Raw genomic sequence first — 21,817 nt, 5'->3', positions numbered from 1 at the left:
ATGGAGTAGGGGCCATCCGAGTAAGAGCATCAGACCTCCTACCCTGCTTAGAATGGAGGGTCTGATGTCCTTTTTCTTTCGAACAAAAAAAGGCCTCCATTCGCTGGGAGAAAACGCCCGCTTTGGGAGTTTGTTTCTGAAAAACAAAAAAGTTTGATACGTGGTTGTCAGAAATGCGCACAATTTTTTTTGTACCTTCAAAAGAGCCATCCCAGTAGTGGCTACTGTGCAGGCACAGAGCTCACTCCAGGACTGGCTGTGATCTCTTAATTTGACGTGTGGCAATGCAGTCGGGTTGGCGGAGGAGATGACTCCTGTCATCTAGATAGATGGCCAGCTACCTGCCAGAGTCTGAATCAGCCCCTTTGTGTCTGTCCCTCATACTATGGCTGTTGCTTGACTTTCCTGTGTGTTTTATCCTCAGATTGTGACAGCTGTCTGTTTCTCTCTTGTTAAGTTTTATCTTCAGAATGCAACATCTGACTGTGTATTCCATGTTAATTATCAGATTATTGACAGCTGCCATTTTCTCAGAAGGTGTTTGAATCTTAGATGCCTGTAGTCGTCTTCCTCATGTTGTGCATATCCCCAGTTTCTGACAGGTGAATATCTATAATTGTGTCTGTGCCTCAGATCTGTCAACTGACGTTGTCTCCTGGGGGGAGGGAGTGAGGGAGGAGGTGTTTGAGCCTCAGCCTGTGACATCTCCTTCTCTTGCTCATGTGGGTTGATCCACTGCTTGCCTTTCAGTTGGAGGTGTTTCATTCTGATACTCTTCTCACAGCCATACTCTGGCCGCCTGTCTCATAGGTTACTTGATCCTCATTTTCTGGACATGGCACTATGTTCACTGCACACACGATACAGGAATATCCAGTATTGGAAATGTATATCGAGAAATTATGTGAGGCGATGACATTGCAGCCACAAATACGGGAACAATTTCTAACATGGTCAATCAGCGATTAAACGATTCAGTTGATCTTAAAGTACATACTGGTGAAGCCAATTCATTCACCCAATGGCCCCTAGATCTCTGGCTTTTGATGCTTTCTCAGATTCAGAGTTCAGGCCCCTGAATAAACCTTCCACCATGATGTATATCGGGATTGGGATTACTTCTAAAGTTCAAAGTTCAGGCGTCTATCTTGTGTTTATGCAGATAAATTCCCATGTTCAGATTGGTTCATCTTGAACTTCTGATACTCCTTACACTGCATCACATACAGTGATTGCTCCTTAGAAGCAGGGGTGCATCTACTTGCCATCTTCAAACAATTTGGAGCTCAGACTTCAGGTAATAGCTCCTGTAGGAATTTAAAGTTCCAGTAGCTCACCAGATCTTAGATTATTTGTAATGTTCGCCTTGACTCTTTTTATTGACATTGGATGGGAATAGACTTTTTAGAGCTCACATTCACTCTAGTGGATCTTGGATGTCCCATAACCCCTCACATTTCCATGGCAGAGCTCAGACTTCTTATGAGTCTTGGTATTAATCATTTTATAACTTAAGATTTCTAATAACCGTTTATGTTTACCCTGTGGAATCTCAGGTTTTTCATAACACGCTTGTATTGGTGAATTTCTGACTTTCCCCTCTTGTTTGTCTTGGTGGATGTCAAATTTAGGATCAAATCTCTTTTTTATTGGCAAGTAATGCGGACTTACTATTACACAGCAAGCCGCCTACAAACCGTACAGGGCTGGCCGCAAAGTCAGATGTGTGGTAAAACTGAAGTGGCTGTACAACTGCATGTTATTGCAGTAGGATATTAATGTTACACAGCATTTCGCCTACAACCCCAAGGGGCCGGCCGCGTAGTTTGTGCGAAGTGAAAGGAAACTATATAGGATCAAAGGAGCGTATAGCGGTCGTGGAGGTCAACTTTGGCAAATTGTAGTTAGTGATTTCGCCACAGGTGCCATTCACACATCAATACATCTTTGCAGTAAGAAAAATAAAAGATCAAAGGCTTTAGATATTATGGAACAGCATCTAATAAAGTTGAAATATTGCAGGAGATTGGATTCTGTGGTGCTTTGGGACAGTTTCTTTCACTGTGTTCACTTCTGTGTTTTCTTCTTTTTGGTCTGCACCTCTGATATGGCAAGTACTTTGTCTCTTGCTGCCCAGCTGCTTCCCAGATATTGTCGCATCGCTGCATTTGACATCTTGCAGAGGAAATAGAACACTACTTCCTAATTGTTCTTTAGCTATTGGGCATGATGAGATTGTCTTCTTCCCTTTTTAGTGGGCAGTTAAAGAAGATGAAATTGGAAAAGTCTTCTTTCTGTACACACACACAGCTGTCCGTGTGGACTGGGTCTCTTTTATTAAAAAATGTTCCTAGGAGGAGGGATCTACTTCTGGCCAGGGCACACAACCTCCTCTCCTGGGATTTGTCATGCTCATTAGGTAATGCAGGGCACATAACAAGGCGTCAAGTATATACTCCAACATGAATGTTGTGTAGACCCTTCAATTTTCTTTCTTAGTAGCACTGTTTGTATTTTTTCTTCACCAAAGTGTAAGTATTTTTAATTATATAGTTCCTAAGCTTAGCTCTAGAGTTTCTGCTTGAAGGCCTAGGAGTAATTATTTTATTTATTTATTTTGTAGTTTTATAGAGCGGGAACCAGACCCATGAGGTTATCAGAGCTCTTACAGTATTAAGGGTGGTGTACAAAGCGTTTGGAAGGGAGGGATCAATTGGGTAAAATAGAGGATACATAATGCAAGAAAACACGGTAGATACATTGTACAAGAAGGCACATAGACTCAACTCTTGGGGGGATGCCCAGGAGTGCAGGAACAGGTATCGTCCATAGAATGTTAATGTTACGTGTTCATTAGATGAGGTATTTACCCATTAAGAAGGTTTTCGTCTCCTTAAAGTGTGCCAAGGACGAAAGTCTTCTGATGGCGGGTGGGAAAGAGGAGGCTTTTGGATCAGTTTACGCTCCGGGTGCACTGCCCGTTTATACGCACACAATACAGAAATGCTATTTATTAAGGTGCAAATCGGCGAGTGGAGAAACCCTTAACCACTCGATTAGAGTAGAAAAATCTACCCCTTATTTAACAAACTTGGTTGCCGATGCACTCAATATGGTACACAAATTGTTAAATAACAATACACAAGCATTATAGTAACAAATGACAGAAGTGTTTCAACAAAAACTCTCATGAATATGTGTACCGTATTGAGTGCATCGGCAACCAAGTTTGCGGGTGGGAGAGAGTTCCAAATCCTTGGCGCAGCCCAGGTGAAGGCCCGATTGTAGGTTTTTTCTTCCGAAAGCGTGCTGGTTGCAGCAGTAGGTCTTTGGCAGATCAGGAGTTTCTGTTTTCTCCTGATATCACGAGTTTTTGTGCGAGAGATGTAGGGGAGTTGTTATAAAGAGCTTTGTGAGTAATGCAGGCCAGTTTAAATTGGATTCTGGCCTCTAGGGGAAGCCAGTTCAGAGCTTTGTGATGGGAGAGATGTGTTTGAATGTTTCCATTCTGCATGACAGTGTGTATTTAGATGCTGTGCTCATATTAAAGTGCTCCTTCTAGGCTGGTTGACATCCGGTGCATACTTTATTGTTGATAGTCAGCATCTATTTAAGATAGCTCTATAGTTTACATTGGATTACACTGGTTATGTTAGAAAATACAGACGCCTGGTTCATGGTGGCACGTCCATGTCTGAATCTTGGATTGGTGAACCTTGGATTGGATTTAGTATTTTGTGTTAATCTAGATTAGTGCTAGTTTGCAGTATAATTTGCAGTCTAGATCGATGAAGCTGAATGATCTCTAGGATTTCAAATTATTCCTGGTGCCTTTCTTGTATGAGGGAATAATGATGCTGTTCAGCCATCAAGCAGGGCAGGCCTTGTGAACTGAGATCTCGAAAAAATTTTGCCAGAATTGAAGCTCGCATTCTGGTTGATGTTTTCATTTTTTTTTTTTTATTAATTCTTTTTATTGAAATTAAAGACCAAACGTTGGCCACCCATGGTCACACAAACGGGTTACAAAGGCATACAATAGATCACACAGGGATTAGAACATTACTTCCGTGTCATCACAATGGGACTGCAGTCAATCGATACATTTAAACATCTACCTCAAGTACTGATCGTCGAGGCTGGGGGGGTGCACATATGTTGCCTCTGTAGTCATTCCATTTGTCCCATATCTCCCCCCCATTTTTGGGGGCACCCCCGGGCTACATACACGGTTCTTTCTTGCAACATGCACCAGTCCATATCACGTTTCCATTCAGCGTAACTGCCCCCCAAAGTCTTGCGATGTTAGGCTTAGCCACCATCTGTCCAAGTGTTGCCCAAAGCTTGCCTCTGGCTGATAGGTCGATGTTTTCATTTCTGTGGTGGAATTGCGTTTTCTCTGGTGGAACCCAGATGACTAATATCTACTCCATTATATCTACTCCATTTCGGCTTCAATTTGTTAACCATTCCTTTTGCTACAGATCTGTTTAATTCCCAGCAGGTTAACTCTCTGGTCAGAGTAGTGTTAGAAACTTCCCCAATGAGGCAGTAGAGTTCAGGACTGAGGATACAGATAGACAGGTCAGAGCTATTAAGTTCTCTAGAAATATGATTCAGGAGTCCCTTGTTTGAGAGTTTCACACATGAAGGGGGTGGGGGGATACTTAGCTAAAAGATATTGTAGTTGGAAATGTTTGGGGAGTCTGGTACCTTAAACAGATCTGTGGATGTCTTCTAAGCTCACCTATAGAGGCACTCATTCAAGTTAGTATTAATACTCTTCCTACATCTTTTGCAGTATATGTATTGTCTGTAAGAAAGGTAAGTGCTCACACACACACACATGCAAACACACACACACACATGCAAACACACACACCTCTCCCCCCCCCCTAGTGGTTGCCACTGTTAGTTATAGTTAGGTCCTAGTTACCATAAAAAATATTTTTTGTTTTGCTAATGATTTTAGCAAAGTTTGACAAATTGTCGTGAAATTTCCTCCCAAAAACATTCGTCCACCTCCGCTCCTTCCAGGAAAGTTTTGGGGTAATCCATCCAGTGGAAGCCGAAGAAAAAAAACACAGCTTCCCCCTGCAATTTCCATAGGGATTTTTGAACACTGATACAGAAAAATATGGATGAACAGAAATTTGGCAGAAAGCTATAACTTCAACCAGAAAGTTTGATTTGTTCAGTAATAAAAAATAAATGGAGGTTCAAACTTTATAAATACACAGACAGTTTGTAAAAAAAAAGTTTTAATTTTACGCACATAAAAGGCAGCAACAAAGCAGATAAAACAATAATGATGACATACATACAAACAACACCCCCATGCAGGAGTACCAAGATCAATCAATCAATCAATCAGCATTTGTAAAATGCAACTCTGTCACCCCTTGAGGTATCGGGCACTGTATCTCGGTCGATGAGCCAGGTCTTGAATCTCTTTCTCTTAGAGACCCCGGGGTGATTACGCGCTATATAAATTAATTAATTAGATAAATAAATAAATAAATATATAAGTTTGCCAGCTTGGGGGCTGTACGGAGCTGGAGGTCATTCCAGGCCTTGGCTGCGATGTAGGAGTAGGAGTGGCTGCTGCGGGATGTGTGTGTGAGGGCGAGTGAAAAAGAGTGCAGGTGTCTAGCGGCTGTTGGTGGAAATTCAGCCGATGGATAAGGTAGGCAGGTCCTAGGTCATGGCAGGCTTTGCAGGTGTGCGTGAGGATCTTGAACTGGCATCTTTTCTGGATGAGGAGCCAGTGTAGGGCTCTCAAGTGGGGAGCGATGTAGGCTCATTTGGGGAGGCCTAGGATGATTCTGGCTGAAGTGTTCTGTATGGTCTAGAGTATTCCAAGAAGCTGGATTGAGATGCCGGTGTAGAGGGTGTTGCCGTAGTAGAGGGGGCTTGTGACGAGGCCCTGAGTGATGGTCTTTACGTTGTTTTTTGGGATCTATCTGAAGATTCTGCGTAGCATGCAAAGTTTGTGGAACCAAGAGGCGGCGACTGCGTTAACTTGTCGTTTCATGGTCAGTTGGCTGTCGAGGATAATGCGAGGTTGCCTGCGTGGTCGGTCGGTGTGGGTCTGAGTTCTGCAGGCCACCACCTGTGGTCCCACGTGGAGGTGTTCTTCCCAAAGATCAGTACTTCAGTTTTGTCAGAGTTGATTTGGAGGCAGTTGTCTCTCATCCATTTGGCCATGTTGGTCATGGCTTTGCAGAACTTCGATTTGGCGTTGGAGGGGTCTTCGGTGAGCGAGAGCGTCAGTTAAGTGTCATATGCGTAGGAGATTATATTGAGTCTGTGGGATCTGACAACATCAGTGAGGGAGATCATGTATAAGTTGAAGAAGGTGGGGCTGAAGGATGATCCTTTTCCGCATATAATGTCGTTGGGTGCAGAGGTGAAGGGAGGCAGTCGGATGCTCTGTGTGCATCCTGTAAGGAAAGAAGCAATCCACTTGAGGGCATTGCGCAGTACGCCTGTGATGTAGAGTCTGTTGATGAGGGTGTTGCGGGAGACTGTGACGAACATCCCAGAGAGGTCGAGGAGGATCAAGACCACCATTTCTCCACAGTCGAGGAGTATTCTGATATCATCTGCATCGCCAATCAGCGTGGTCTCAGTGCTATGGTTGGCACGGAATCCTGATTGAGAGGCGTCCAGTAGGTGATTTTGTGACAGGACTTTAGTGAGCTGATGGTTCATGGCTTTCTTGAGAACTTTGGCTGGGTAGCGGAGATCTGACGATAACTTTTGAGACCGTTGGAATCAGCGTAGGTGTTCTTTAGGAGTGGTCTGATATCTGCGTGTTTCCTGGAAAGGTTGCTGTGGAAATGGAGGCATTGAGGATGCTGGTGAGTTGTGTGCCGATTGGGTTTGTTGCAAGGTTGTAGAGGTCAGTGGCACCCCGGTGTGAATGGAAGATGACATTATGGCTGAGGGTGTGAGGGTGGTAAACAGTGACTAGGTGGTGATGGTTTGACTGGTGTTTGCTGGTTGGTTGAGTTCATCGGGTTGATGGTGGCAGGTTGGATGTTGAAATTGTTGTAGATGTTGGTGTTCTTGCTGGGGAAGAAGCCTGAGAGAGTGTCACAGAGTTCGTGGGAGAGGTAGATGGTGTTCTTTATGGCTGTCGGGTTGGAGAATTCTATCGCTATTTTGAAGAGTTCCTTTGTGTGGTTGGCTGCTCTCTTGGTTTCTTTGATGTGCTGGTGATAGTTGCTGAGGGCTGTTTTGTGAACTGTTCTGTTTGCGGGGTTCTTGGTGGCGCTGCATTATTTAATGATATCAGTTCAAGGCAGTACACTTACAATGCAAGATGTAAACAAAAGTACATACTCAAATTAGAGCATTTGGTGCCCAATAAGCACCAAGCCTCCTTCATCGGTAATAGTGTCCCTTAGAGAGCATGGAAGCAGAAAAATCTGTGTGCAAAGTTCCCTTACTATACCTTGCCATGGAGCTTCACTAGGGGCCCTGGCTTACAGTAGACCCCCTCATTAGTAGACCAAGATACCTAGACTAGACAGTTAGGTATTCGGAAGAACTGTGGTAGTCCAGCAGGCAAGTAACCTTAAAAAATAGAGCAATCCGATTGGCCGACAGGGCTTTTTGTTCCTCATTGGCTGCCTCGTTCCCATGGTAGCATGAAACTCCAGCCAGCCCAGCAGAAGCTTGCGCTCTGATTGGCGGGCTGAAGTCTGTTCAAAAATGTTGCACTGCCATTACAGGATTAGTGGACTCTATCTCCGTGTCTTGAAAATCAAAATAAAATAAGGTATAGGGCCATGGTAGGGGTACGCTGACCCCCCTGTACCTTGTGGGGAGGTTCAGAAGCCCCACCTGGGTCAAATAAAAACATTTTTTGAGGGTTGGAGGCTGGAGCTGCAACCTTGCGGGAGCCAGCACAGCCCCTGTATACTCCAGCAAGAGTCACTCAGGACCCATCATGACCCTTTGGCTCCCACAAGAGTCCCGCCAAATCAGACAATCTAAAAAAAGGGTAGGTTAGGGTCCACTGGTTTTGGATGGGTGGGGGTTGGCCGGCTTCTGAGGGGTAGGCAGGACCGCTACGTAGACCAAACCATGCTGCCATTCCCACTCCGCACACAGGCAAAGGCCGTGCTTGGTGTTGAGTTAACAGAGTTAGGAATGGTTATAAAATCTTACTTGATGTTAAAAATCCCTAGGAATTCACTGACAAACCAAAGGCTAAAGTAATGTTATTGTAAGGTATGGGAAAATATCTTACTTTAACTTCAATAAACCCTCCAAAATTCACTGAAAAACCCAAAGGTTAAAGTGATGTTATAGGTAGGTAAAAATGTAACAATTTAAACTAAAAAACACTGAAATTCACCAGTTATAGTTAAATAAAGTAAATATAACTTGCGCACTTGCCATGCACTTCTTGGGACCTCACTTATTACATCACTCATGACATATTTTATGAAATCATTGATAAAGTCACTGATGACATCGGAAATTACATCAGTAATGACATCATTGTCATGGCCGGTACAGAGAAGCTCAGCTTTTTTTTTTGTTTAAAACTTAACTTACATTTTCACCAAACTATAACGTCTCTCAGAGCTTTGTGTTTTTTTTCAGTGGATATATATATATCTATAACTTTTTGCTCGCATCACCAGCATATATTTCAAAACTATTGGGGCCTGTTGGAGACACTTACCCAGCAGTGGTGCCTGCTGGCAGCTGTAGTTCGAAATCTAGAAACTACAGCAGCACTCATTACCAACTAATCAGGGCCAGCTGGACTCCCCCCATTGGGAGTGCTGTGGGAATTTCAAAAAGGCCGTTTGGGGCGGACTCCCGGTACTAGCGGCAGATAAAGAAGGCACAAGTTGCTGAAAAGCGTTAGCCCAAGGTACTTCAATAAAATGGACTTACTGTTGTTCCCCGCTGTGTCCTCCAATTGCTTTGCACTAAAGAGTTCTTGTTTGGGATATTACACGCGCTGACCAGTGGTGCGTTAGGAGGACCCGTCCTGATGAGTCGCGGCATCACTGGTGTTGGCTTCTGCTTAATTTTTCCAAGGGATTGGATGGACCTCGGACCGCCTCGACCAAGCACAGCAAGAGGCTGCTGCATATATATATATATATATATATATATATATATATATATATATATATATATATCTTGGAAGGAAAGTTCCCCGACGTGTCAGCTCCACTCCTGACGGGGTTGGTGCAAGTCCCGGATGTCGGGAACCCGGTAAATAATCCTCGAAGATTCTCCCGGTAGATCCACCATGGAAAATAAAGACTCACCCACCAGGGTCCGTGTTATCAAAGTGTGTACACTTTGATAACACGGACCCTGGTGTGCAAGTCTTTATTTTCCGTGGTGGATGTACCGGGAGAACCTTCGAGGCTATATATATAATATATATATATATATATATATATATATATATATATATATATATATATATATGCCAATCCAACCCATCAACAAAGTGCTTCCTGCACAGAAGGGTACGCAGACTACTCAATTAGCACTCCAAGGCGAAGTAGGTTATTCAACTGCTGGTATTTTATTTCACAACATGTGGGTAAAATACTGCCATCAGACGCGTTTCGGGCACGTCCGTGCCCTTGCTCACTGATATATATTTCAAACATCCACTGAGGGTCCTTCTGGAATCCCTCCCATCGCCAGGTGATGCATCTGCCGGCAGGTGCCCCCTAAGCCGGTTCGTAATCTCCAAAGTCACAAAAGGTAATGATGCACTCTCGGAAACGAAAGTATCAATCCACCAAGTTTTTTAATTCAATATACCGTTACGCGTTTCGACACAGTCTAGTGTCTCTCTTTCGCCGCCTCTTCTTCTACTTCCAAGTTGGATGTCTCGGTCTGTCTTGTGTTTGACTTGCGGATGTACTCCCAGATTTTACCACTCTCTCTATCTGCTTCTTCCAGGTCCCGTGAAGGCGGAGATGCCACCTGTCCCTCAGCAGTGGGAGGCTCCCAACACGCGGTGGGATCCAGGGCCTCCTGCCTCTGAAGTTACCTATCCCAGCCGGTTGGTAGCACTGAGTTCAGGAGGAGAGGTGCAGACGCAGCAGCTGGACACCCGGGTCAGGAGTGATACTGAACAGGTATGTGAACAGCACATTATATTGAGGTTCTTAGCCAGAGCAGAGATCCTCGGATCTTCTGACATCCGGGATTGGATAGCACAAATCTCTCTTCTAAGCTGTTAATTTGATGTACACATCGCTAACATGACATAACACTGTCTGTTTTCTCTTGTGCCTGCTATATGTTACCTTGCTCCCCTTTAATGCTGTTCTTGTTTGGCCAGTTCCCCATAGCACTTTGAAGCACCCTCTGGTCAACATGAGCACAATACAAGCAATTATCAGGACAGAGCATCCTTCGCTTCTTCCCGTTCTTATGACTCTCCCTCCATTCCAAACCCTTCAGCATTCTGTTCCCCACAGATGGTAAAGTGTCAGAGGGACATGACATCTAATTGAAGGTCAGACGTGAGCGCTCTTCTATGGAGAGATGTCCAGAGTGTGCTCCTATTCATTCAAGGTGTAGAGTTAGAAGGAAAGTCCTTTGGAGAAAAGTTGGAATCTGCAGACGGTCAAGTGCCTCTGAATCATAGGTCAATATTAATTGTGCAGAGTTAGTCACATATTGAGTACTGTCTGACATCCATCAGCGCTTTAATAAAACAAACACAATGCATACCTTGGACGGTCTAGGTTGTCAACAGCGTGTTGGTGATTCTTAAATCCCGAGAGTTGGATGATATTGGGCAACCTCTGGGCATCCTCCATCCCTGGGTATAGAACACCGAACAGAGTAAGACTGGACCATCTTAAGGAAGTAGCCCAGGCCAATATGGGCTCTAAGGAAACTGGAATGGCATTCATATTATTTTGATGTATAAGATGTATTACTAGCACTTACTGTTTTGCCTTTAAAGATGTGGCTTCTTTTGTACTTTCGAAATTTCTCTCATCTCACCATTCATTCCCCCTCCTAGTCTTACTTTATTATCAATTCCTGTGGTCCATCAACCACACTTGTCCTCTCTCCTCCTGTCTATTCTCTTTCTGGTACAACCGCCTGCTCTTTTTCCAGAACGTTTACCTCTCTCCCACCTATAAAACAACAAAGCCCAATATGAGAGATGAGATTGTCTAACTTGTCTCTACCTCATCCTCCCTGTGCACTCCTTCTACTAGTTTGCCTAGTTTTTCTCACTTGTCCCCTTTTCCCTCGAGACCTCTTCCATCCTCTACTCGGCCTATTTTACGTTGGGCAGACCGCCGGGTTTAAATGTACTCGGCATATGCCTTCCTCTGAAGGCCCAAGGAAGTACAGGCCGTCTGAGGTAAACCATCCGCCCATCCACTGTATTTAGAGTAAGTAGTCAAATGGCTTTTTTTACTGTCTGCCACCACGAGGAATATTCTGGTGGTAAGGGACAGGAGAAATTTAAAAGATACTGCCACACTATGGGAAAAAGCTCCTTTGATTTTGGGGCTACTTGATTTTTCTTTTCCAAAACAAACTTCTGCTTTGAGAGTTTGTTTTTGAAAAAGAAAACAAATTCTGTACATTTTGTTGCAAGTGTCCATTACCAATGATGGAAGCTTACCATACTTGTAAATGGCTTTGTACGAACCCATATGATGGCGGTTCATACAGACCGATAGAGGCCACCACAGGGCGAGTGGTGAACTCTAAATTTGGTGAGTGGAGTAAAGGCATGGTGGCTGACATAAAATCCTCTGCCACCTTGTTGGCCTTGATTCTGTCCACCAAACTCTAAATTGAGTAGATTTTAGATGTTGGGATTCCAGGTTAAGACCCTTTGACTTATGACTTCGATTTTGGTGTTATAATTAGGCTGATGGATTTTCTTCTTGGATCTTAGTTTTGAGGTTTAAGGCTTAAGGGTTAGGGTTATGCTTATATGTACTGTAGTATGCATTTATGTGTTTTAAGAGGTTGACTGGTAGGATTTGGCGTAGGAGTTTAGATATAGTCATTGGCTAAGTTTCAGACTTAAGGTTACATTTCAATGTTTACGTTTAGTGTATAGGAATTTAAGTTTGTGACTTTAAGATTCAAGTGTAAGTTTTGGCATAGAAATTTAGGATTTATTTGATAAGGCACTCCTGTGGGTATAGAGTTCAGTTTAGGGGTTAAAATAAGGGTTTCAGTTCATATTTATATTTAGGAGCTTACTCTTTGGTTTGTAAATTTGATAGTGCAAGTGTTTACGTTATGGCAGGGAGGCTTGCTTTAGTGCTATAGATTAATTTTTTACAGCTTTAGTGTCCAGGTTTAGTCTTAAAGGTGCTTAGGCTTACAGGCTTAAGGTTTAGGGACTGAGGTCTTAGATTATGGATTTAATATTTAGAAGGTTATAGGTATTTGTGTGTTGGGTTGAACTTGTAGTTGTAGGTTTAGAGTCTGTGGATTTAGACTCCGGGGTTAGAGTATAAGGGGCCTGTTCTCAAGCTGCATTTTGTAGCACGTGCATCAGTACTACAAAACGCTATTCGTTAATGTACAAACAGGAACCACCACCTCTCCTTTATTTTCTGTAGAGAGATCCATGGAGTCTTAGATCTCCACATTTGTAAGCTTATATTGTATTGGTAAATGTGGGAGACATAAGGGGGAATGGCTGTTAAATGGAAGATGCGTATACAAAAAGGAAGAGTTTAAGAGTGACTACATCCTCAAAGTTGACAAAACAGCAGCATTGGAGTAAGTCAAGCACCCATTTAGCCACTCATAGGTTACACAACACACTCACAAAGCAAATATTGGAGGAGAAAGGGGCTAAAAATAACACCCCATCGGAAATAATATTAAATATTAAATAAATAACATTATTTTGACTTTTTAACGTTTTCTCTGTATATTTTTTTTGGGGGGTTGGGGGCTTTATATAGCACAAACTCGACCCATAGATATCAGATATCCGAGCGCTTTACATATGCACCAGTTGCGTTACAGACGTGCACATTAATTTTGTTAGGCATAGGGAGATTAAGTGATTTGCCCAGAATCGCAGGATGTTGAGCGTCGTTGCAGAGACTCGAACCTGGTTCCCCAGCTTCGAGGTCGACTTCTCTAGCCGTTACGTCACAGCATTATTTATACATACATACATGTATGTATATATATTATATATATATATATATATATATATTATAAGTGTATGTATACACATAAAAGCTTCTGTTTGAGGCCTCAGCCCCATGAGGGAGTGGCACACGCCTGGAGGAGCGTGCCAGCCCACAAATATATCCTCAAAGGTTTCCAAGAGAGGCGCACTCACTCGGGAACAGTTCTGGTACAGCAATTGTATTTTTGGGTGACACAACTCATGACACATTTATGCTTTGAGCAAAAGTTAAGCTTAGTTTTTAATTTAGTTAGGCCTAGTTTTAGGATATGAGGTTAGGCTTTGGGGTGGGAGTTTGAGTTGGAGGCTGTGACAGTGCTTAGAGGTTGAGCTTAGATTTAGATTTTGCTTAGAGAATTGGCTTGGATTTAGATACAGGCTTGTGTGCCTGGTTGGTTTATAGTTTCTATTAACCTCTATGCCAGTTCATTTTAAAATATCTTTGTTAGATTCATGAAGAATAACGATACAGCAGTACATTAGCAAATAGAGGCTTAAACTACTAAATCACCTCCACTCCCACGTTAGGATTTTAACTAGGAATGCTTAGACCTTAATGTAAACTTAGTTCATAAATCAAATCAGGAATATGGGGAATCTGTAGGTTGAAATAGTTATTTACGTTACTGTTGGGGTTTCTTACAGATGCATACATATTGAGGGGAATATAAATATGAAAGGAGTGCCTACAGTGTTTGTGATCCAAATACATTTTTAGACAAATTAAGTAGAGTTTCCTGCTTCGCTGTAGGGTTAGGGGGATGCAATCCAGGCCTACTTGGAGTATCGCTCAATACTGCACGCATCACCTCAATATCAACTTAAATTAAATGAATCCACGTGATATTAGTCCAACTACAAAATGCTCAAACAAATAAGAATACAAATACATAGGTGATCCAACTAAAAGTAGTAAAAAAGAACCACATTTGCCATATCCTGAAGAGACTCTGGAACGATGCAGCGTTGGCTTTGTGTTCTGTAACATGAGGTGAATTTTGGGAGCAGCGGTTGTTGGTTGGTGTATTCAAGGAGATTTGCCTCCAGCAAATCTGGGCACTCATTATGTAGCGGGTGCACTGTTCATGTTTATGCCACGACACACCTTTAAACAGGTGCGCTGGGCGCAAACATGAACAGTGCGCCTGATTACAATGAATGCGCTGCCCTCAGGGCTGCTGTGAACTTGGGGCTGCCCTGGAGGCAAAGCATTCCGTGAAATGCAGAGCGGCTGCTTTAATGAACTGCTCGATTTATCACTGTGCAGGCGGCAACCACCTACAATTCATAGAGGGTACAGAGCTCTCCCTGCAGGCGGGTACAGTGAGTGTCTGCACCCGTTTGCAGGGAAATGTCTGGGGGACCCCATTTATACCAATCAGAGGGCTGCCCTCAGGGGGCGCACTGATAGAGCACCACCTTTTTGTCAGGGTGCCTACTGATTGCTTTTTTGAGTTTGCATCCACGCCCATAATATGGCGCAGAGGCAAAGAGATTTGCTAATTTGTATCAGGCCATGCCCCATGCAAATGAGGGAATGCCCTCTCGAGATGTGCGCACAGAAGCGTCTGCGGCCTTATCTGTAACAGCAAAGTGTCCTGGGGCGCACAAAGCAGGCAAACATGCCGTTTGCCGCCCCCCCCCCCTCATTGCACTTTGTGTAATACTGTCCCAGGTGTTTTGTGTTATCTGAGAGAAAATGAACTGTGCCAGTGTTTTATAATTCAAGTCGTTTGGTGACACTCTCTCTGGTTCCGTCCCTACTTCACAAATCTGCTTGTCATGGCAGATACAGAGACTGCAAGCAGAAACAGCTTCACGAGGCTATCGGTGCAAAGAAAAAATAGTATTGTCTTGGCCCAATCCTGCATCTCTAATAGTCAGCACAAATGATGTTTCTTTGTTGGTATCAGCTGGGATTTTTAGGACTTTTGTGACTTCTTTCACCAGATGGGGCTCCATAAAAGATGAACAATTCCTGCCTGAGGGAATATGGGCAGAATCAAGTCTCTCCCCCCTGCACCTCCCTCTTGCATCTCCATGTAGCTTATCAGGATATAGTGGCGCAGACTTTATCTTTTTTTGGTAGATGTGGTCCAGCTGAGATGGCTGGATGTGTGAGTTCAGATGCAGATTAGCACAATATTTATAAAATAACGATAAATATTTAACCAAAGTTATGTTCTTGCACAGGAATACATCACCAGCATCAGCGTACAAATCACAAATGTGAAAGTACATTAGCCTGTTTGGTGAGAAGATGACTCCATGTGACAAGGACACTTGTTTTTACAGTGCCACTCTTACTTTTAACATGCCGGGTGTGTTAGTCCAGTTGGTTCAGTTGTAGGAAAGCAAGAATACAACTTCTCTTGTGCACTGTTTTGTTTCATGAAAGCCCAGGCTGTAAATAAGATTTCCCAAAGACTGTCATCCTGGTACCCTTTGCCGCAATTCGTGCATATACCAATGCTGTATGATAGAGACAAATGCAGGTTTTGTGGTACAAATTCTAAAATTTAGTGGGTGAATGGACTCCTGCACTTAGATAAGTTGGGCCACAGAAATCGTCTTCTGCGGTCGACTCAAGTTGTTTAAAGGACCTTATGTTCTAAGACCCCTTCATTGATGAGAGGTGTCAAGCAAGAAGTCAAATAGGCCTATAACAGCTAACAAATACTTTCCAGGACAACATGAAATCCAAACATTGAGATCTGAAATTCGCATGGTTCTCTTAACGGTGTAGGAGGTTGGGTTTCTTGTGGCCAACGGAGCACCACTGTGATCTTGATAATAAGTGAGAGAGACAATGGTGCCCAAATTTGAGTGCCCTTTCTAAGAAATTTTATAAGCAGATCTTCCTAAAGGCTTTTGTCAGTTGAGCTGCAATGTATGCGATGGGGTGCGTGGCAGCAACATGGGATAGGGCAGAACCATGACATTTTGGACCCTGAATGTGGTATCTAACATCAAAGACGCCTAGGTGTCATGTACTGGGAGTGCTGTATGGAATCACCTAGTGTACTATGAAAGAGGACGCAATTAGCCAGACACATAATTGATGAGGCTTGAGGTGTGACCATAGATGTTTTGTATGAAATACTTTGTCATCTGTTCCTGTAGGTTGCGTAAGTAACGTGGGAATACAGATTGGTTTGTATAGAATCAGAATTATGAGGAAAAATATTTAACCAAATTATATATACTCTGAGGTGTAGACCCCAATGAGTGCATTGTGTGTTCCAGATGCCAGTAAGATAGCTCAGCGAGCCAAGCCCTCACTGCTGAAACCTCTGGTCTGGTAGGATTATTCGAGTCAAATTCTTTCTGGAACATGATTCTAACTAAGAGTAATTGGCTAGGCTAGTGGTAGCCCCATACACAATGCTTGTCTTCATCGCACGCGATGATCACATTTGTTTGTATGGTTGGATCAGTTGGTTTAGTGTTGTTTCTGGAAGCATGAGAATATCGGTAGAGAATGCATCCCTGGTGCTTCGTTGCATACACCACTTCCATGGCGGCAACGGTCTTCCGCTTGGTGTGCCCGGTGTAGGTGTCGGCGTCCCAGAGCACATTCTCTAGGAAGTCCTGGAGCGCACGCGGGTCTCCTCCTAGATGAGGCAGGAGAAGCGCTAAACTCCTCCACTTCAGGCAAGACGGCAAATGGCGGTCTTGGTGATGCCCAGGATGTTGCCCCGAAGCAGCTTCTTGTGCCTCTCTGGGCTCCCTTTCCTCCTTTGCTGCGTGCAGACATGGCCTTCTCTCGGCTTAGAACAGAGCTATGGGTTTCTCAAGGGCTCTCACACCCTGGCTTGCTCTGCAGTGTGAGCTTTCCTTCAGTGTGTATCTGCTCTCATTGTCATTGGTAGAGTTACATTTTAACCACTCTGCTGTCCAATAAACCCAAGGCACAAGTCCTAAAAATAGAAGTAGAGGGGACTATCCTAGTTAGTTAGTATGCAAGCGACATCACGGCGCATGACATCACACATGGCATCACAGGAATTGACATCATAGAAATTGGCATCACAAGCCACAACTTTATAGGAAGTGGCATCAATAGCACAGTGAGATGTGGAAGATGATATGTGACTTCTACACCTTGCAATCCCCAGCTTTTTGTAACACATCCTGTACATTCATTTACAAACGTATATAATTTATTGTACATGTAATATGCACGTGTTGATGTACAGCGTTCTGATCCCCTGCATTGGGATGAGTAGGACTATACAAGAAAAAATAGTAGTACTTACATTATTTCAATGCCTCCTCAGGTGTGGTAAGCTGCTCTATATAAATGCAATTTGCTTTGTGTAAAATATGGGAAAGACCAGCACATCTGACAGTCTTACAGTGCATGCATAACTCCTAAACAGGGACTGAACAAAGCGAAAAGCTGCCTCTCTTAAGTATGTGTGAAGTGCTAACAAGGTGTGAGCCTTTGTTTCCCCTCTAATCATTTGCATCAGGTGTGAGGCTCCTGACTGCTCCCAGCCAAGAGATTCGGACAAAAGGAGGCCTGATGACCCCTCAAATTCTGCCTTAGTTATTGGCCCAAAAGGGGGTGGTGATGGACGGAGCATCTGAACCAATGAAACACTCACCCCCAGTCAACAGATCTGGGTTTAATCCATCACTGTTCTTTAGCTCACTCTGCCACCCCAGTTCAGACATGGCCATATGCAAATCAGTCCGACCCTGTGCCTCATGGGAACAGTCCAGCCCAAACTGCCAAGCCATGCCTTCCCTGGACCGGAAACAAGCTTCCGAGGACCGGTTTCTGGCATTTTAGCCGTCTTCAGCCCGGCTTGCTTGAATCCAGTGGCAAGTGAGCAAGGGACTCACGTCTGAGCATACCCTGCCAACTTATGGCGAACAAATCGGTACAAAAGGGGGTGGTGATGGACGGAGCATCTGAACCAATCAAACACTCACACCCAGTCAACAGATCTGGGTTTAATCCATCACCGTTCTTTAGCCCACTCTGCCACCCCAGTTCAGATATGGCCATATGCAAATCAGTTCGACCCTGTGCCTCATGGTAACAGTCCAGCCCGCACTGCCAAGCCATGCCTTTCCTGGACCGGAAACAAGCTTCCGAGGACCGGTTTCTGGCATTTCAGCCGTCTTCAGCCCGGCTTGCTTGAATCCAGTGGCAAAGTGAGCAAGGGACTCACGTCTGAGCATACCCTGCCAACTTATGCCGAACAAAGCGGTACAAAAGGTGATGGTGATGGAAGGAGCATCTGAACCAATCAAACACTCACACCCAGTGAACAGATCTGGGTTTAATCCATCACCGTTCTTTAGCCCACTCTACCACCCCAGTTCAGACATGGTCATATGCAAATCAGTCCGCCCCGTGCCTCATGGGAACAGTCCAGCCCGAACTGCCAAGCCATGCCTTCCCTGGACCGTAAACAAGCTTCTGAGTACCGGTTTCTGGCATTTCAGCCGTCTTCAGCCCGGCTTCCTTGAATACAGTGGCAAAGTGAGCAAGAGACTCACCTCTGAGCATACCCTGCCAACTTATGGCGAACAAAGCGGTACAAAAGGGGGTGGTGATGGACGGAGCATCTGAACCAATCAAACACTCACACCCAGTCAACAGATCTGAGTTTAATCCATCACCGTTCTTTAGCCCACTCAGCCACCTCAGTCCTAGGATGCTTGATTCCGGTCCAGGAATGACATAGATTGGCAGTTCGGGTTGGACTGTTCCAATGAGGTACAGGGTCAAGGCTGATTTGCATATGGCCATGTCTGAACTGGGGTGGTGTGGAGTGCAAAAAAACGATGGATTTAGGCCCAGATCTCTGTACTGGGGTGAATGTATGACATTGTTCTGCATTCCGTCCATCAACTGTTATTTTTGCATTTGTCACCCCGAGTGGGATGGGTATGCTCAGACGTGAGTCCCATGCTCTCCACACCACTGGAGTCAAGCTATTCTGGCTGAAGACGGCTGATAGCCAGAAACTGGTCCTTGGATGCTTGATTCCGGTCCAGGAAAGACATGGCTTGCCAGCTCGGGCTGGACTGTTCCCATGAAGCACAGGGTCAAGGCTGATTTGCATATGGCCATGTCTCAACTAGGGTGGTGTGGAGTGCAAAAAAACGATGGATTTAGGCCCAGATCTCTGTACTGGGGTGAATGTATGACATTGTTTTGCATTCTGTCCATCAACTGTTATTTTTGCATTAGTTATTGGACCAGCAAGAGTCTTAAATAAGAACACCCCCTCCCAGCCTGCATGTTGTTGCTTGTTGCAGATGGAAAGCAGACAACGTGCAGGCGCTGCTTAAAGTATCCCGATGTTGGGAAATTACAACGGGACGAGTTCAGCACATTCCATGGGGCCCAAATTCGTGGCTGGGTGGACGGCGTTCCCTGTAAAAATCGGTGCCGCGTGTACCCCCGACTCGTGCCCTGAATAAACCAAACATTGTTCCAGTTCTTCTGCACATGAAGGTGTTGGAGTTCAGTGTGTTTCAGAGGTGGGCGCATCGTGGTACGCACATAAAAACCTGCCTGTCCTGTTAGAGGACGGACTAGGCAGAAACAGAAGCCACCCTTGCATTCTCCAGGCACCCTCTTCATGGCACTCTTCCATCTCCAAAGCCACGCTCGGTACAGGCCCGCCCGGCCCCTGAGCCACAGACCTGCGCAATCATATCCATTTCAAGGAGCCTGCGGCGCGTGGGCTGACGCACCGCGCCCACTCAGCGTGACCACCTCCGCGGCGCGCGCCAGCTGCTGCTGCTCAGCACGGGCTTCGTGTGGAGGTGTTTCCTCTCGGTGAGGTGTGAATGAAAGACGATCGGCTCGAGGCCTGCTCTTCAGATAAGGTGTTTTTTGAACGGGCGGGGTCGAGGAGTGGCTGGGATGCGAGGACCAGGTGCGCGGGGAGAACAGGTGTGAGAAGGCTTGGCCTGACACATGATCCCTCTTCCCGTCCCTCCTTTAGTACTAGAGAAATGAATTCGAGGGAATTTCAGAATAGAAGCGATGGATAGAATAGAGATAGAAATAGTAGAAATACAGGAGAAATATAAAGAAGAGAACATTACACCCACCCAGGATGCGTCCTCCCTCCCCACCCAGGATGCGTCCTTCCGCGCCATCTTTTCTGCTCTTTTCCCGTCATCCAACCTTCGCGATACTCCGTCTCAACCTCTTCACATAAACTCTTTAGTGAACAGGGTCCGGCCTTTCTCCAGGCCCCGGGACAGAATGTCATGACGTGTCCGTCCTGTGGTGGGTTACCTGTCATCTGTCTCCAATGTCTTTGGTAGTATTGCACTGCTGACTGGATTCAGGTGACCAGATTCAGAGCCATTTACAGCCTTAAATGCACATTAATGGCCGTAAATAGCACAATTTACGACTGCATCACCCTCAAAAGGTTACATGCAGGCCATGTTTTTACTACTGCATCGTCTTCTGCCATGAGTGCGCAGTGACGCAGCTGTTACACCACGCAAGGATGGCGGTTGGTAGTTACAAGGAATTATTTGCCATGAGTTTGTCAACGCCTATAAACTCCCGAGTCTGTGAGCGTTCACAAATGTGGGAAACGGCAGCCTTTACAAACACCAGAAGCTCACTAGCACCCCCGGGCGGGTTCTGCCGGCTGAGCTCCCCAGGTGCACTGCTGTTGTTGAGTTTTGTCTATAAGGGAAACTCGAAAACTTCACGTGTGTGGGATGGTCCTTCTCTGAGCACAGATCTGTGATTCCCTTTGTGAATGGGCCCCACAGTAGCCGTATATGGACCTTAACTCTCCAAGTGTTTTGGGGGTGATGAGGGTTGCAACTTTAATACTGAGTGACAGAAAATAATTACACGCATTAAACGTCACTGTAGCACCAAAGCTGTGTAAATATGGTCTTTAATTTACATCAATAAAATATAGGCTGAATAACAGGACAGGGCTAGTCAAGAATACCGTTCTGTGCTTCAGTAGTGCTCTCAAGTGGCTCCGCTGCTACCAATCAGCTCTTTGCAAAACATTCAAATTAATAAAGCACTCAGCCATCACCAAAACCTTCGGGTCTCGTTTTTAAAAAATACTACTGATAACCGTTTCCAGTGATTTTTGTTGCAGGAAAAGTTGTACAATTATATCAGGTGAGCTGCTATGACAGCACTCTCTTCTAGAATGTTTTGGCCCTTAATCAGTAAGGCTTCGCCAATAATATGAAGCGTACAACAACACACATGCCAGTCGCTAATTACTCCATAGGATCACAGGTGACACTCGATGTGACCACATTTTTTTTGTGTGTTATATTTCATTTCTTTAAATCTTAATTTCCAGTAGAAACTACATTTTTGAGGGTTTGAATGGTTTACACAAAAACACCATGTCAGACAAATTTTTAAACAAACCACACGTAATTTAACACATATTACATATATTTTACATCATACTCAAACATTGAGTTTCTACTGGAAATCAAGATTTAAAGAAATGAAATACATTTTTTTTCCGGTCACATCGAGTGTCACGTATGATCCCATGGAGTGATTAGTGACTAAGTATCAGTACTGGCATGTGTGTTGTTGTCAGTCTCTCTTCTAGTTTCACAGCAGGCCCAGGTGCAGGGTGGAAA

At 44.5% G+C, this 21,817-nt stretch overlaps 1 protein-coding gene across 1 annotated transcript in view; it reads left to right on the top strand.

The window, feature by feature from the left end:
• The window catches only part of ADAM11 (ADAM metallopeptidase domain 11), a 336,142-nt gene that overhangs the window by 13,101 nt on the left and 301,224 nt on the right, over positions 1–21,817 (top strand). Inside the window, exon 2 of the mRNA XM_086919835.1 lies at positions 9,955–10,133. Within this exon, the coding sequence (XP_086775961.1) occupies positions 9,955–10,133 (179 nt within the window). The remainder of the gene's footprint in view (positions 1–9,954; positions 10,134–21,817) is intronic.

This window comes from Lissotriton vulgaris, chromosome 5 (assembly GCF_964263255.1).
Source record: "Lissotriton vulgaris chromosome 5, aLisVul1.2, whole genome shotgun sequence".
Lineage (NCBI taxonomy): Eukaryota > Metazoa > Chordata > Amphibia > Caudata > Salamandridae > Lissotriton > Lissotriton vulgaris.
This window is presented reverse-complemented; position numbering and strand designations above follow the sequence as displayed.